The sequence below is a fragment of the Archocentrus centrarchus genome, chromosome 2 (assembly GCF_007364275.1).
Source record: "Archocentrus centrarchus isolate MPI-CPG fArcCen1 chromosome 2, fArcCen1, whole genome shotgun sequence".
In the NCBI taxonomy this organism is placed as follows: Eukaryota; Metazoa; Chordata; class Actinopteri; order Cichliformes; family Cichlidae; genus Archocentrus; species Archocentrus centrarchus.
This window is the reverse complement of record NC_044347.1, coordinates 27,624,402-27,638,532: the sequence shown is the minus strand read 5'-3', so window position 1 is coordinate 27,638,532 and position 14,131 is coordinate 27,624,402. Positions and strand designations below refer to the sequence as shown.

At 41.7% G+C, this 14,131-nt stretch overlaps 1 protein-coding gene across 1 annotated transcript in view; it reads left to right on the top strand.

Moving 5' to 3' along the window:
* Positions 1–14,131, top strand: part of LOC115797540 (sodium channel protein type 2 subunit alpha-like) — a 44,951-nt gene that overhangs the window by 13,311 nt on the left and 17,509 nt on the right. Inside the window, exons 8-17 of the mRNA XM_030754135.1 lie at positions 178–241; positions 4,216–4,357; positions 4,500–4,706; positions 5,849–6,127; positions 7,510–7,851; positions 8,734–8,866; positions 8,959–9,197; positions 9,310–9,483; positions 11,132–11,488; positions 11,959–12,486. Of these exons, the coding sequence (XP_030609995.1) occupies positions 178–241; positions 4,216–4,357; positions 4,500–4,706; positions 5,849–6,127; positions 7,510–7,851; positions 8,734–8,866; positions 8,959–9,197; positions 9,310–9,483; positions 11,132–11,488; positions 11,959–12,486 (2,465 nt within the window). The remainder of the gene's footprint in view (positions 1–177; positions 242–4,215; positions 4,358–4,499; positions 4,707–5,848; positions 6,128–7,509; positions 7,852–8,733; positions 8,867–8,958; positions 9,198–9,309; positions 9,484–11,131; positions 11,489–11,958; positions 12,487–14,131) is intronic.

Genomic DNA, 14,131 nt, shown 5'->3' with positions numbered 1-14,131 from the left:
AAATCATCACCTTATCTTCAGACACTGTATGCCACACACTAAAACTGAAGAAAAACCCACAGGCTGCATATTGTTCTTCTTTTCCCACCATCACTCACTTCTGTTTGTTCATATCCACCTCTTCAACCCTGTGATGTGGCTGCGACTGACAGTCCCTCTGTTTCCTCTACCCTCTAGGTAACTACTATTACCTCCCTGGCCGTAGGGATGCTCTGCTCTGTGGAAATGGCAGTGGTGCTGGGTAAGGCTCGACATGTTTTATTTATATGGACAATTAGATCACACCACAAATCTCAGCATACACAACTAGTGTTGACACTCGCAACTGCGCTGAGGCATTGCAGGAATCTCAACTGCTGGTTAACTATAGATGCATTTTGTGTGATGTGGTTTTTGTAAACATTTAACACCTTCCTTTTTTGCATGTATTGCTGTGGGGTATTTATATATATATAAAAACCTTTTTAAAAAGTGCCCTTATATGGCAAAAAATTAGCAATTATAAGTAGTCACACAGCATGGAAATATGAACTTTTCAGTTCTGTTTTATAATATATTGCCAGTAGACAACAATGATCATCTCAAGGTGCCTTATATTGTAAGTAAAGGCCCTTAGGGGATCATAGTATTGTTGGAGTTCTCTGTGAGCACGTATTTGATGACAGTGAGGAGGAAGAGACCTTCAGAACCAGGCTTGGGGAGAGGCAGCCTTCCACCATATCAGTTTTGGTGGGTCGGGGGAAAGAGAAGAGAGATACCAAGTAACAGCACAAAACTCAAACTATTAATTTTAATATTGATATGCAATAGTAGAATATCACTTGTTATAACAGAGGTATCCAGAGAACATCTGATCTTTTTTTTTTTTTTTTTTTTTTTTTGCTATAACATTCAGATGGTAGGGTCATAATTTGGCATAAATAACATGAAAGTGTGGATCCATCCTGCCTTGTATCAGGAGTTTCAGGATGCTGGTTAATGTTGTAGCGCATGTTTTCCTGGCACACTTTTGGGAATGTCTTTGTTTTGTGAAATCACACACACTGCAGTCGTCGAGCTGTGTGGTCTCTCTAGACAAATGTAGTCCAATTTGTTGTTCAGGAAGCAGACATGAAGCAGGCTAGACTGGTGAGGGATTGTTTTTGGCATTATTAACTCAATGCAGTGTTTTCCACTTCCCTTCACACTAATTGCCCCATTCCGCTTAATGGCATCAGATGATGGGCTGAATGTCTGGTACGTGCAGCAAGTTGACATAGCGGACACTGCAGTCACTCTATAACCTCTGTAGATGTGGAGTGTTATGAGAAGTGACTGGTCAGGACTATAGTTGGTTAGCATGGATGGACATTGTTTGACATAATGTCAATACTACTATTTATTGACATTCTCATTGAAATTCTCGTGATAATTTCAGTTCATTTCTCAATATTTTGAACTAAAAATTTTACAGGTGTGACATTAGGAGAGGCGTCAGTCTTAAATTCCAAGGTTCTTAGGACTAGAACAGCAACACATTTGTAATGCTAAGTTAACTGGACTTGATTTAGACATGCTTCAGGACCATGTACAGTTACATCTCAGATCTTGGCACCATTATATCTCACCAGAAGCAGTTGTTGGTCCAGTGTGCTCCGCTGGCTTGCCAAAGTTAAGTGAAGCCGCAGGTGGAGTATCCCTCTCCTCTGCGCAGAAACTCTCACAGTTTGTGGGAATTTTCCTTCCCCCAGAACCCAGAACAATCACAAACCACCTGCCATGTTCCCCAATTTTTGTCTTCAAGCTAACCGCTTTGAGGAGCAAACCACTGTCTACCAGCTATGGACAGTATTTAGAACTGCATGGTGCAGAGGAAGCTGGCTTAGTCAGCCCACCTCCTATGGAGCTGTCCCTGGCCCCATCCCACAATAACGGTGTAGGTGACCCTTGAACTCTTCTTTCCAAGCACTGCAGATACTCACACTCTCAGCTGGGACAAGATTTATGAGGCTCAGGTGGGCACTGACCATTGCATGAGCTATCAGTCGTCTTAGCTAGTCTAAGCCAGTGAATATTCCCTAGGTTCACTGGCTGAGGCCTGTGGTTAGGTCCAGCATTCCCTCATGGGACTTGACTTTAGTGCTAAGGCTGTTTGTGGCCCCTTTTTAAACCCATTGAGTCAGTAGATATGAAGTTTAATTCATATCTGACTGCATCTTCTTGCTTCTTGCATTGGCTTCTGCAATGCAAGAAGCAAGAAACCTTTTAAAAAGGGTTCCTGTGACCTTCATGCTTTGTCTGTGCATCCTTCTTGCACAGTACTCTTCTGATGGCCTCAGGGTTGCATTATGCCCAAATGCATTTCGGCCTCCTCACATTCTCTGTGTCAGGTGCATGTGCTACATACCTATATTGACTGCACTCAGAATGTCTGTTTATATGACCAGTTGTTTGTCTGCTTTGCTAATTCAGCCAGACTTGGAGCTCTGTCTAAACAGAGGCTCTCCCACTGGATTGTGGAGGCCATCTCCATGGCATACGGCACCAAGGGTCTCTCTTTGCCTCAGGTTGTGAGAGCACATTTCACCAGGGGAATGGCAATCTCATGGGCTGTTTTAAAAAGGGTTCCTGTGAGTGATATTTGTGCTGCAGCTCATGACCACACACTTTTGTTTGGTTCTATCGTGACAGGCCTTATGGTGGCTCATTCTGTCCTTTCTGTTGGGTCTACCATGCAGTAGGGTGATAGTGATCTGACTCCAGTTCAGTGGCTACTCTGTGGAGTGTGTTTATACAATTTGTGTGTGTGTGTGTGTGTGTGTGTGTGTGTGTGTGTGTGTGTGTGTGTGTGTGTGTGTGTGTGTGTGTGTGTGTGTGTGTGTGTGTGTGTGTGTGTGTGTGTGTGTATAACTAGCAGTAACTACTTAGCCTGACTAGGGTTAGCTAGCTACTGCTAGTGTTCTTAGTGAAGTGAAGAATGTAAGACCAGAGGTATGACTGTGATGGCGGGATGTATATGAGCAGACAGGGATGTGCACATGTCATCACATGTCATCTGCCTTAAAGGTGAGAATAGAGGTGTCTTCAGCCAGGAAACATGGGGGCATGATATTCTATTCTATATCAAAGTTCTAGCCAGCGGTTGATCGCCCGGTTCTGCGTCGGGCTGAAGTATCATCATGCCAAGCTGAGAATTTCAGTGGTTCACTATTGGAACTGATTGCTATCACCACAATTAGCAAGTGTATGTGTATTAGCACTATGGTATTCTGATACACAATCTCCACTAAAACCTCCATTTCTATCACAGAGTACTTGCAGAATACTTGATTACTCTACTGCCTCTCTCTGGTCTGAGCTGCCCTGCTGTTTCCTTGGTGGAACATGTAAAATATATCATGCAATTATTATATCATATTTTTCGGATTTGAAGTAATATGCTGTACCTGTGTTGGTAGATTATTTGCATGTATATCAGGACTGCCTGCTTGCAAATTTTCCTTAATCTTAGTAGTTTGCTTTAGTCACTACCAAAATGAACTGCATTCGTCTGTGTTCATAAAGTTACTCATTGTTGGTAGAACATTGGCAGAACTTTCTGCTCCCATTAGCTCTTTCTTCAGTCTGTGACCTGCTGAGTAACTGACTCTAAGGCTGAAGTTTCTCAGAGGGTTTGAGCCAAATGTTTCTATTTGCTGATGGCAAATTCCTCTTTGATTTGATGTGATTATTTCAATGTCTCTTTCACACTTTGTTCCAGGTAACAAGTCAGATTCAGCAGGTAGTTTCATAATTGATTACTGACTTTGTTTTATGACAGTAAAGGCTCATGTACAGCATAGCATTGAGTGAAGAGGATCAAATATGTTTATCCATTTAGGTTAATACTGATTCTATTAGTTAAAAATCAACTAATGAATTTCTAGTTTTATATTTTAAGGTTTTATATATATATATTCCAAAGAATCATTATTTAAGCTTTTTCATAAATTGTGACACTCTAAAATATACAGCAATGTTATGAAAGTAATGTGTCCTTATCTATCAGTTTAACACCCTATAAGTGAATGGACAGAGGTATGGTATATTTTGTTCTACTGTAGTGTACATTGATACTTTGCATTGTGACAACAATAACTGAATTTCAGGGTTCTGATCCTACAAACTTAGTCTTATTGTTTCTCTTTTAAAATACTATACATATTGCATCTAATCCAAAGTGTTGTTTCCTCAAAGGCTCTGCCCAGAGGGCTTTACGTGTATTAAAGCAGGTCGCAATCCAGACTACGGCTACACCAGCTTTGACACCTTCAGCTGGGCCTTCCTCTCCCTGTTTCGGCTCATGACCCAAGACTACTGGGAAAACCTCTATCAGCAGGTGGGTAGGCCTTTGCAAGACTGGTGTGACTTATTTCTGACCGCTACGGGGTACATAATGTGCTTATTATTTGCTTTCTTTTTACTGTGACATTGTAAGCATATAATGTCCTTAAATTTGCCCGTTGTCTTGGATTTGGCAGACTTTGCGTGCGGCAGGGAAGCCCTACATGATCTTCTTTGTGCTCGTGATCTTCCTGGGATCCTTCTACCTGGTCAACTTAATCCTTGCTGTGGTGGCCATGGCTTATGACGAGCAGAACCAGGCCACCATTGAGGAGGCCCAGCAGAAGGAGGAAGAGTTCCAGGCTATGCTGGAGCAGCTGAAGAGACAGCAGGAGGAGGCACAGGCAAGGCATTCATCTTTTTTTGCTCACTTAGAATTGAGATACACGCAACCAGTTCCTCTGTATAGCTGTTTAATTAGAGTGATTATCTGAGACATTTCATTTGACATTTGATTCACATGGGCAGTCTTTGTGAAATCAGATAACAAAGGGCTGTTTGAAACTACTGAGGAGATAGAAGTTTTGGGAGCATTGTTTTTTGTTTGTTGTTTTTGTTGGGTTTTTTTTTATGTGATGGGAAGTTTGATGGGATGATAACTCTTTGGCATACACCCAGGGTTGCCCAGGCAACAAGGAGATTTACTGTCATGGTTGATTGGAAAATATTAGAAATATTAGATTCATCACAGCTAAGCAGACAGTGGTGTAGAGTCAAGCGTTGTCTTCACAGGAAGTTGCTAACCAGTTTGTGAACTACATAAATAATTATCCAGTCATTTTTTCCTTAACAGTATAACTCTAACATCAAATACTGGCCAATATATAGATTTTTTTAAGCTGATGTTGCCATTGGTCTCAAAACATTAGGAGCTTATTTGCAGTATTTGGAGAATATTATAAGAAGTTTAAAGGGCTGCATACCATGTGATATACCCCTTACTGCATCCTTGTCATATCACTTGTCTAGCCTCCTTTTTTCTTTTTTTTTTTGTGCTACTTTTCCACCTTTGATCTGTCCTTCTGTGGCATCTGGAACATTTTGTTGATGTTGTTGCCATGACAGACTGTTAAATTCTTGTATATGTGATTACATATTTTAATTGTTATTCACATCCCAAGCTTTATTTAAAATAGGTTTTTGAAGATCCTAGATGATTTTGGAAAAAAAGAAAAAAGCACCACGTCTGTCCAATGAATCAGACACTGTTTTTCCTGCTTGTTTTATAAAGCAAAAAGACTGTATCCACACAGTTTCTTTTTTCTTGATAAATATTATAAATGCAATAATTCAAAAATATTTTGGTTTGCCTGGAAACCTTCAGAAGTCCATTTTTTGAAGGTATCTGAGATTTGTTTGGCTGTTAATGTTTTCGCGGCTGCTCTCAGCTGGCAGGCTCGCTCTCCTCCGCTCCAGTCTGCCAGAGCCTCTGAGACAGTCACTGGGTTGCTATGACAACTGTGTTTGTGTTCTGATTGGCTGGCAGGTTGCCGCGGCAGCAGCCACAGAGAGCGGAGAATACAGCGGGAGAGGAGGCCCCACCTCTGAGTCCTCCTCGGGGACGTCTAAGCTCAGCTCGAAAAGCGCCAAAGAGCGACGCAACAGGCGGAAGAAGAGGAAGCAGAGGGAGGAGGAGGAGGAGAGGGGGTGCCGTGACAAGTTCCACAAGTCTGAGTCTGAGGACAGCATCAAGAGGTCCAGCTTCCGCTTCTCCATTGATGCCAACAGGCTTTCTTATGAGAAGAGATGCTCCTCACCCAACCAGGTAAATATCTCTCTGACAGAGCAGATTCATTGAGATGATGAATGATACCAGATAAAAAAAAATAAATAAATAAAATAAAATAAATTAATTATATATTTGTAAAAGTAGTCTGGAAAATTATATTTGTCGTTTTCGTGCCAAGAGAAAGATACATTTTGGACAAGGTTCCACTGAACTCTTGGCAGGCTTTCATGTCTGTATAAGGAAACCTTTTGCTCATGTTGGCTTTACAGGGCACTGAAAGTGCTTGCACAATATTTGCTGTGGTTTTGTTTCAGCTGGTAGCACGCCTCCCAATTCTTGTAACTTTGTCCATACACAAAACAAAAGCACTTTGACACTGAGTATCCTGACATTTGTATGTTTATCAAGACAATGTTTCCCAATATTTATTCAAATAAATATGCATTTATTAAGATGTGATGTGATATGAACAATCTTTCTTGCAATGTCAAAGAATCCTGGATCCAGATAAACTCCCAAAGTTAATCCCTTGTAAGTGGGACAAAGCCCCACATTAGGTAAGATTTTTAAAGAAATTGACTCAAATCACGCTCCTCCATTGGTCCGATGGAAAAGTCTGGATTTGGCAGTCACCAGGAGAACAGTATTTGTCTGACTGCATTGTGCCAAGTCTAAAGTTTGGTGGAGGGGGATTATGGTGCGGGGTTGGGTTCAGCCCCTCAGTTCAGTGAAAGGAATTCTTCCTTGGTAACTATACAAACATGATAAAACTCTGCCCTGCTGAATGCTGGTACATTAACATTTACATATAACATTTGTAAATGGAACAATAAAAAACTATACGAGAGAGAGTTGTGAACAAAAACCAAACAAAAGGACCAAATATCTGCTATTTCAAACTCCACACAGCGAGAGGCCTGGGCCAGGGTGGAATTGAACCCAGACCTTCTAGATAGCATTCTACCTGCGAGGCAGCAGTGCTAACCATCATTCCACCATGCTGCTGCTGATTAAGCCAGTCTGTTTAAACTGGTATAAACTAGATTTTTAGCAGGTGCAAAACTTGATGATATTAAGTTGTTTGAATTCAAACACATGATTACAATAAGATAGACCATCAAAAAGTACAGTCTACTCAACATTAACAAGTAATGTTCACATTATAGGCAATTTTAAGTAATATGAACTCAAAATCTGGGTTTACAGTGTATGCTTCTTTCCCAAAATGATTCCTTTAAGAAATCAACTATTGAAAGTAAAAATCAAGCTAGCAAGAAGTACGAGTTTGATGCTGTCAGGTTCAGTTAGCAAGTGTTCTCCCTTATGTCCTCTACATATACCAAAGGTTAATTTCCCTTAGTTATCTAACCCCATCTCTAACCCCCCCCACCCCCTTCTTTTTTCCCTCTGTTCCTCAGTCTCTTCTCAGTATCCGCGGCTCCATCTTCTCACCTCGGAGGAACAGCCGTGCCAGTCTTTTCAGCTTCCGTGGCCGAGCACGCGACATGGGCTCCGAGAACGACTTTGCCGACGACGAGCACAGTACTTTCGAGGAGAGCGACAGTCGCCGCGGCTCCTTGTTCTTGCCGCGCCGCCTTGAGCGCCGCTGCAGTGCCGTTAGCCAGACCAGCCTCGGGGCACCACGCATAATGCTGCCCGCCAACGGCAAGATGCATTGCGCCGTAGACTGCAACGGTGTGGTGTCACTGGTCGGTGGAACTTCTGTAACAACCTCTCCTGTAGGTCTCCTGCTGCCTGAGGTGACTTAACCGTTTCACGGTTTATTTTCCCATTGACTTCCTCAAGTTCATACCCTTCCCTTTATTCCATTTCATTATTCTTATGCTATTGTGAAATAATTGATATGAGATATCTTGACTTGTAGTCTAGAAAAATACTTTACCTGATGTAATGTCTCCTTATGGCACTGGACTCGAGTGATCTTAATCTTACAATGCCTGTATACTGTATACAATTAAGAAAATATGTACACTTATTTTAGGTACGTTAAACATGTTTTGATTATATAACTTTTGCACTGTTAAGCCACTTAAGTAGGATTCCAACTTACACTTTTTATTTCTCTTTGCAAAATAATTCTCCTGCATAAATTTATATTTAAAGTCTCGTGCAGAACCACTTTCACATAATAAATCTGTAATAGTACACAGAGGTGCAGCCTGAAAGGTGTTACACTACACTGAGTATTTATTATTTCTGATTAAATATTTTGATTCCCTTCTTGGTTCTCCCTGTGCCACCGCATTTAAAAATACCTACGTTTCAACACTGAGACATTTGAGTCTTGAAACTTGATGGCTCCAGAGTAACACAGTGGATCGAGCTTTTGCTATCATACAGTACTTAAGTAGGTAGTTAATAGAAATAGTTGACTGTTGGTTTGAATTGGTACATTTACTAAACAGTGAGAAAAATAAGTCTGGCATGTTTGGTCTTCAGGTCTAATATGCAAATGAGTGACAACAAAGTAATAAATCACGGCCTCTAAAAATATTGTTCATACAAGCGCGACAGGTTAATCTGATTGACTCGGGCTCTCTAGATGTCGTCCTCTCTGTAAAGGATTCATCATATATTGGTCTCTGAATCATTTTGTTTATTCAATTTTTTTTTTTTTCTAGGGAACAACTACAGATACTGAGCTTAAGAAACGGAGGTCCGGTTTCCATCAGCCATCTATGGATTATTTAACTGAACCAGGCGGCCGGCAGAGAGCCATGAGTGTGGCCAGTATCCTCACCAACACCATGGAAGGTCAGGCCAGACACATTTGAAAATCCAGAGAAAGAAATCAAACTGCATTCAAACCCATTACAACGTATGCAAAATCTTTTATTGCATTCCAGAGCTTGAAGAGTCGAGACAAAAATGCCCTCCCTGCTGGTATAGATTTGCTAACATGTGCCTGATCTGGGATTGCTGTCCTGCGTGGCTGAAAATCAAAGAGATTGTCAGCATGGTGGTCATGGACCCATTTGTGGATCTGGCCATCACAATTTGCATTGTCCTCAACACCCTTTTCATGGCCATGGAGCATTACCCCATGACAAAAGAATTTGATAATGTCCTCTCTGTGGGAAACCTGGCAAGTATTGATTGTGCTTCACTTAAAGTTGATAAAACCAGAATTAATGTAGTTGTGATACATCTTTTATGATGCTGAATTAGTTACAACTGCTTTTATTCCCCTTTGTTAGGTGTTTACGGGCATCTTCACAGCAGAGATGTGCTTTAAGATTATTGCTCTGGATCCCTACTATTACTTCCAGGAGGGTTGGAACATCTTTGACGGCATTATCGTTAGTCTCAGCCTGATGGAGCTTGGCTTGGCTAATGTTGAAGGCCTGTCTGTGCTCAGGTCCTTCAGATTGGTAAGAATCACTGACAGATGCATTGAGTTCAGAAAGCCTCATTGCATCATTTGTTTCCCCTTTAGCTTAAAAAAAAAAAGTAAAGATGTACCTTTACTTGATGGTTATGTCAGAAGACCTTGTCAATAATATTATCTTTAATAATGAGGTATTGATGTAATAACAGCATTTAGATGATAGCTTTTTTTTTTTTTTTACTTCTGGGAGTTGGAAAGCGATAGACCAAGTATTGCATTTGCTAACAGCAGTAAAGAGGTAATGGACTGGACTGACAGTTATATAGTGCTCTTATGGACCACACAATGCTTTACATTACAAACCACATTCACCCATTAACACATCTTAATTTTATGCACTTAGAGTGCTTTATCTATCTCACATCCACTCCCACTGGCAATTTAAAATGACCAATTAGTTCAACATATTATTGAAAACATATCTATCAATACCTTTTTAATATGTTGCAAAAGTGAATCGGTAATTAGAAGCAGGAGGACAAAAAAGCTTGCCTCAGTCAATACTGCATATGAAACATGGACATAGCCACTCACTGGATTGTGGACTTCCATGTTAGTCTTGAGCCGAGGACTGTCGCCAACAAGGGGTGGCTCTGACTGAGAAACTGAGGACACCGCATGCTCCTAAGGCCTCAGTCACACAGGCCTAGAGACTGGTTGGCAACTTCCTGGAAACCTCCAGTCAATAAGGAAAAATGTGTATTCCCGAAATTGTTGTGGCGTGGTTGCCGGCTCTTGCCAGGTGAAATTGTTCACAAAGAGGGTGCTGCATCTTGTGATTGCTTTGGCTGCTAGCAGATTGCTACGGTTGTTTAGTTTTGCATGGGAGACACTGACTTGTCTGCAAACGCTTGCCATTTTACTCTCTGAGCTATAATGAAACTGTATACAGTGCGACACAGAACCAGAAGTGGATGGGGCTTTAGCAGTCAGCTTCACAGTGACTACCAGCAGTCACCCACAAAAACACTCGCAACTGGTTGGGGAAAACATATTTTTCCCTCGTGGTGGATGCCAGATGGTTGCTGCTCAGTCCTGAGGGCTGTGTGACTGGGGCCTGAGATAGGCAAAGGCATATTGTACTACATCATGTATTTTACCAGAAATGGGACCAAATGTGCAAAATAAATATCATGTTCTATAAACTTGAAACTTGTAACTTGAAACAATAAACTCAGTCAGGAAAAATATGCACTAGAACAATAAATCAAGTGAGAAGTAGGGGCTTTGGATTCACTTCTGTAAAATCTGACTTTAAGAGTAGTCTAACTCTGGTGGGCATTGGAAAGAACACATATTTAGGGCACATGACTTCTCTTTTCAGACCAAGAAACTAAGTCTTTCTTGAATTTACAGTCTGCAGGTTTCCGATTATGATGCATTTTGTAGCCAGACTCATGACTTCGTAACCAGCATGTAACATGTTAACATCAGAGTTTCAGTGTACAGTTGTGTCGCTTTTCTCTGTATACAGGTTTTTTGTTTGTTTTTTTTTTGCTACACTAAACTAATTGCTTGAAGGTTGACAAAATTGTCTTAAATGTGATTAATATTTTCTATAGATATAATCCCTATTCCTAGACAGGCATCTAAATCCATAAGTCTACACACTAATTTTCTTCCCCAAACAGCTGAGAGTCTTCAAACTAGCCAAGTCTTGGCCCACTTTGAACATGCTCATCAAGATCATCGGTAACTCCGTGGGAGCTCTGGGCAATTTGACTCTGGTGTTGGCCATCATCGTGTTCATCTTTGCCGTGGTGGGCATGCAGCTGTTTGGCAAGAGCTACAAGGAGTGTGTATGTAAGATTTCAGATGACTGCACGCTGCCCCGCTGGCACATGCACGATTTCTTCCACTCCTTCCTTATCGTGTTCCGGGTGCTGTGCGGAGAGTGGATAGAGACCATGTGGGACTGCATGGAGGTGGCAGGACAGACGATGTGTCTTATTGTCTTCATGATGGTCATGGTCATTGGAAACCTGGTGGTATGGGCTCTGCATTTGCTTTTAAATCTTGGATGCCTATTAAGCTACGTACACACTGGAAGCAATTTGCTCATCGCACATCGCTTTGAAGCTGACGGCTGGTCACTTGCAGACAGAGGTCGGTAGGTGACCTTTTAACATATTTACTACCAGGTCAGTCAATGGTATTCTTCACTTTCACTGATAGTCGCTTCAGTTGCTCACCTGGAAGTTTAGACCCAAGAAGTTTATCTTGGGTCCTGCCCACTTCACGTGGACAGCGGTTATGTCACCTGTATTCACTTGAAGTTACCAAACATTCACTTTCTATGGTCTCTAGTGGCCACGTCGCTGCAAATCATTTCCGGTGTGTACATAGCTTTAGAGCTGTTCTGAAATGTTGTATTTATCTGAAATACTTATAAAATCAACACCCTAAAACATAAATGTTTACAAGCTTTCCTTTGTAATGGCGTGTCTCTTCCTCCCAGGTTCTAAATCTTTTCCTGGCTCTGCTCCTGAGTTCATTCAGTGCTGACAACCTGGCGGCAACTGATGAGGACAGTGAGATGAACAACCTGCAGATTGCTGTGGGCAGGATCCAGCGGGGCATCGCATTTGTCAAAAACACAGTGCGGCAGTTCCTCCAGAGCTTGTGCTTTGGCAGGGCCGGGAAAGGCTCCGGTCTGGCTGAGGAGAGCAAACCCCTGGATGAGCTGCACAGTAATGGCAAAGGCAACTGCATCTCCAATCACACCACAGTCGAAATCACCAAAGACCCCAGTGGGGTGTACATGAGTGAGGGCAACGGACGACCAGGAGGAGGGCTGGTCGTTGGGGTCGGTGTAGGTGGGGACACAACAGGGAAGTACCCGATTGAGGACTGTGACTACATGTCATTTATTCATAACCCCAGCCTGACAGTAACAGTGCCTATCGCTGTGGGCGAGTCAGACTTTGAGAACCTAAACACAGAAGATTTCAGTAGCGACTCATCTGACGTGGAGGGCAGCAAAGAGGTAAGATGGAAGACTTAGTGACTGACGTCTGTCAGATTAAAAGAAATCTCTTGAGTCACACAGCTTTTGTATTTGATTAACTCCTTTATATGTGTAAAACCTAACATCCAACACTATTCAATCAGCCCATGAATAAGTCAAGAGATGGCCTTTTGAGAAAATGTTCAGACAGTCAAGCAGTTTGAAAATAACCCACCTGCTGACTCATTTGTACATGCTTCATGCTGTGCTGCTGAGGGAATCTGCTGGAGTTTTTATTCAGACCTTGGCAGTAGATTTACATATAGCATTACAAATAATGACTCAAATTTGCATTTCGACCCATGGAGCAGTTTAACATTAACCATATACTTATAAGACTGTGTGTCAGTGTTTTTATGTGTCTATACATAAGTGGTTGACTTTCCAGCAGTAGCATTTCAAGTAGACTTGCTTAATTTCTTATTTTCTTTAGGGGAAGTATGTGTGGTTGTGTGGAGAAAGATTTAATAAACCAGACTGTTTATTACAAATATAGAGATGTTGCTCTATCAGTGTACATCAGGATGTGACTCAGGTGTTTAAACAAAATCAAATACCTCACCCTTAATTCATATTTTTTTTCTCTAATTCATTGCCTATTCTAGCAGAGCAACAGCTAGATTTGCTGTTAAGCTTTGCCAGGCTGACAGAGCATTGAGACTGTGCTCCCTGGTGATGTCAACCTGCCACTGTGGGTGTGGTGCCAATTATCTGTGATTCAAAACAACCCAGAAGACTATTTATGTCCATGTCCACTATATTATGTCCATGGCACCCCATATGCCATATACAGTATAGATCAGGCAATGCTTTTCTACAGTCACTGCTTATCTTTACACCCTTTAGTTAGGGGTTGGTGAGCTGTGATAACTGCGCAGAAAAAAAACCAAAACAAACTTGCAGTGTCATATTTGATGTCATAAACTCAAATTATAGTAAACATCAATTTAAAGATTGGGAGCTACACAGCTGAGAAGTTAGTGTGTGTTGTGTTGGTGTATGTGTTGTGTGAGACAAGTGTCAAGTGCCAGCCTATTGCTGTTAGGAAATGTTTTTCGGGGAAAGCTAAAGTCATGTTCTCTGAGGATAACTGGTCCCCCTGTTGTGTGTTGTGGGCTGAGCAGTAGAAACAGACTTGAGGTTGTATGCTAGAATTTGGTGTGTGTGACTTACTTTGTTTAACCCCCCGTTTGTTATTACAGCTGTGTCACAGGCGCTCTCAAGGTTTTCAGTGAGAGGAGAATTGTAAGACCTCTTTATTGTACCATAGCACTAACCATGAGGACTGCCTATGCCATTTACAGACAAACAACACACGTTTTTGTCATACCTTCAATGGATTGCCCATTTTCGTTCTTTGCCTGGTCTGCCCTCCGTTCCCCTACCCTACCCCACCTTTTTTGCTTTATACCCTCCCCCTTCCCCATACAGCAGCACACTCACTGCTGTAACCTCTGAGTCCTCCTGTAACCCCCACCCCACCCTCCACCCGCCCCTTTCATAACTTATCTCTGAGCATCAGGCTGTATTGCAGTTACAAACCATTAGGAATGAGCAACACCACCTCTTTTTCCATTGATAGATGAACTCATCTAACATGATGTTTGCTTTTGATTTCATTGCT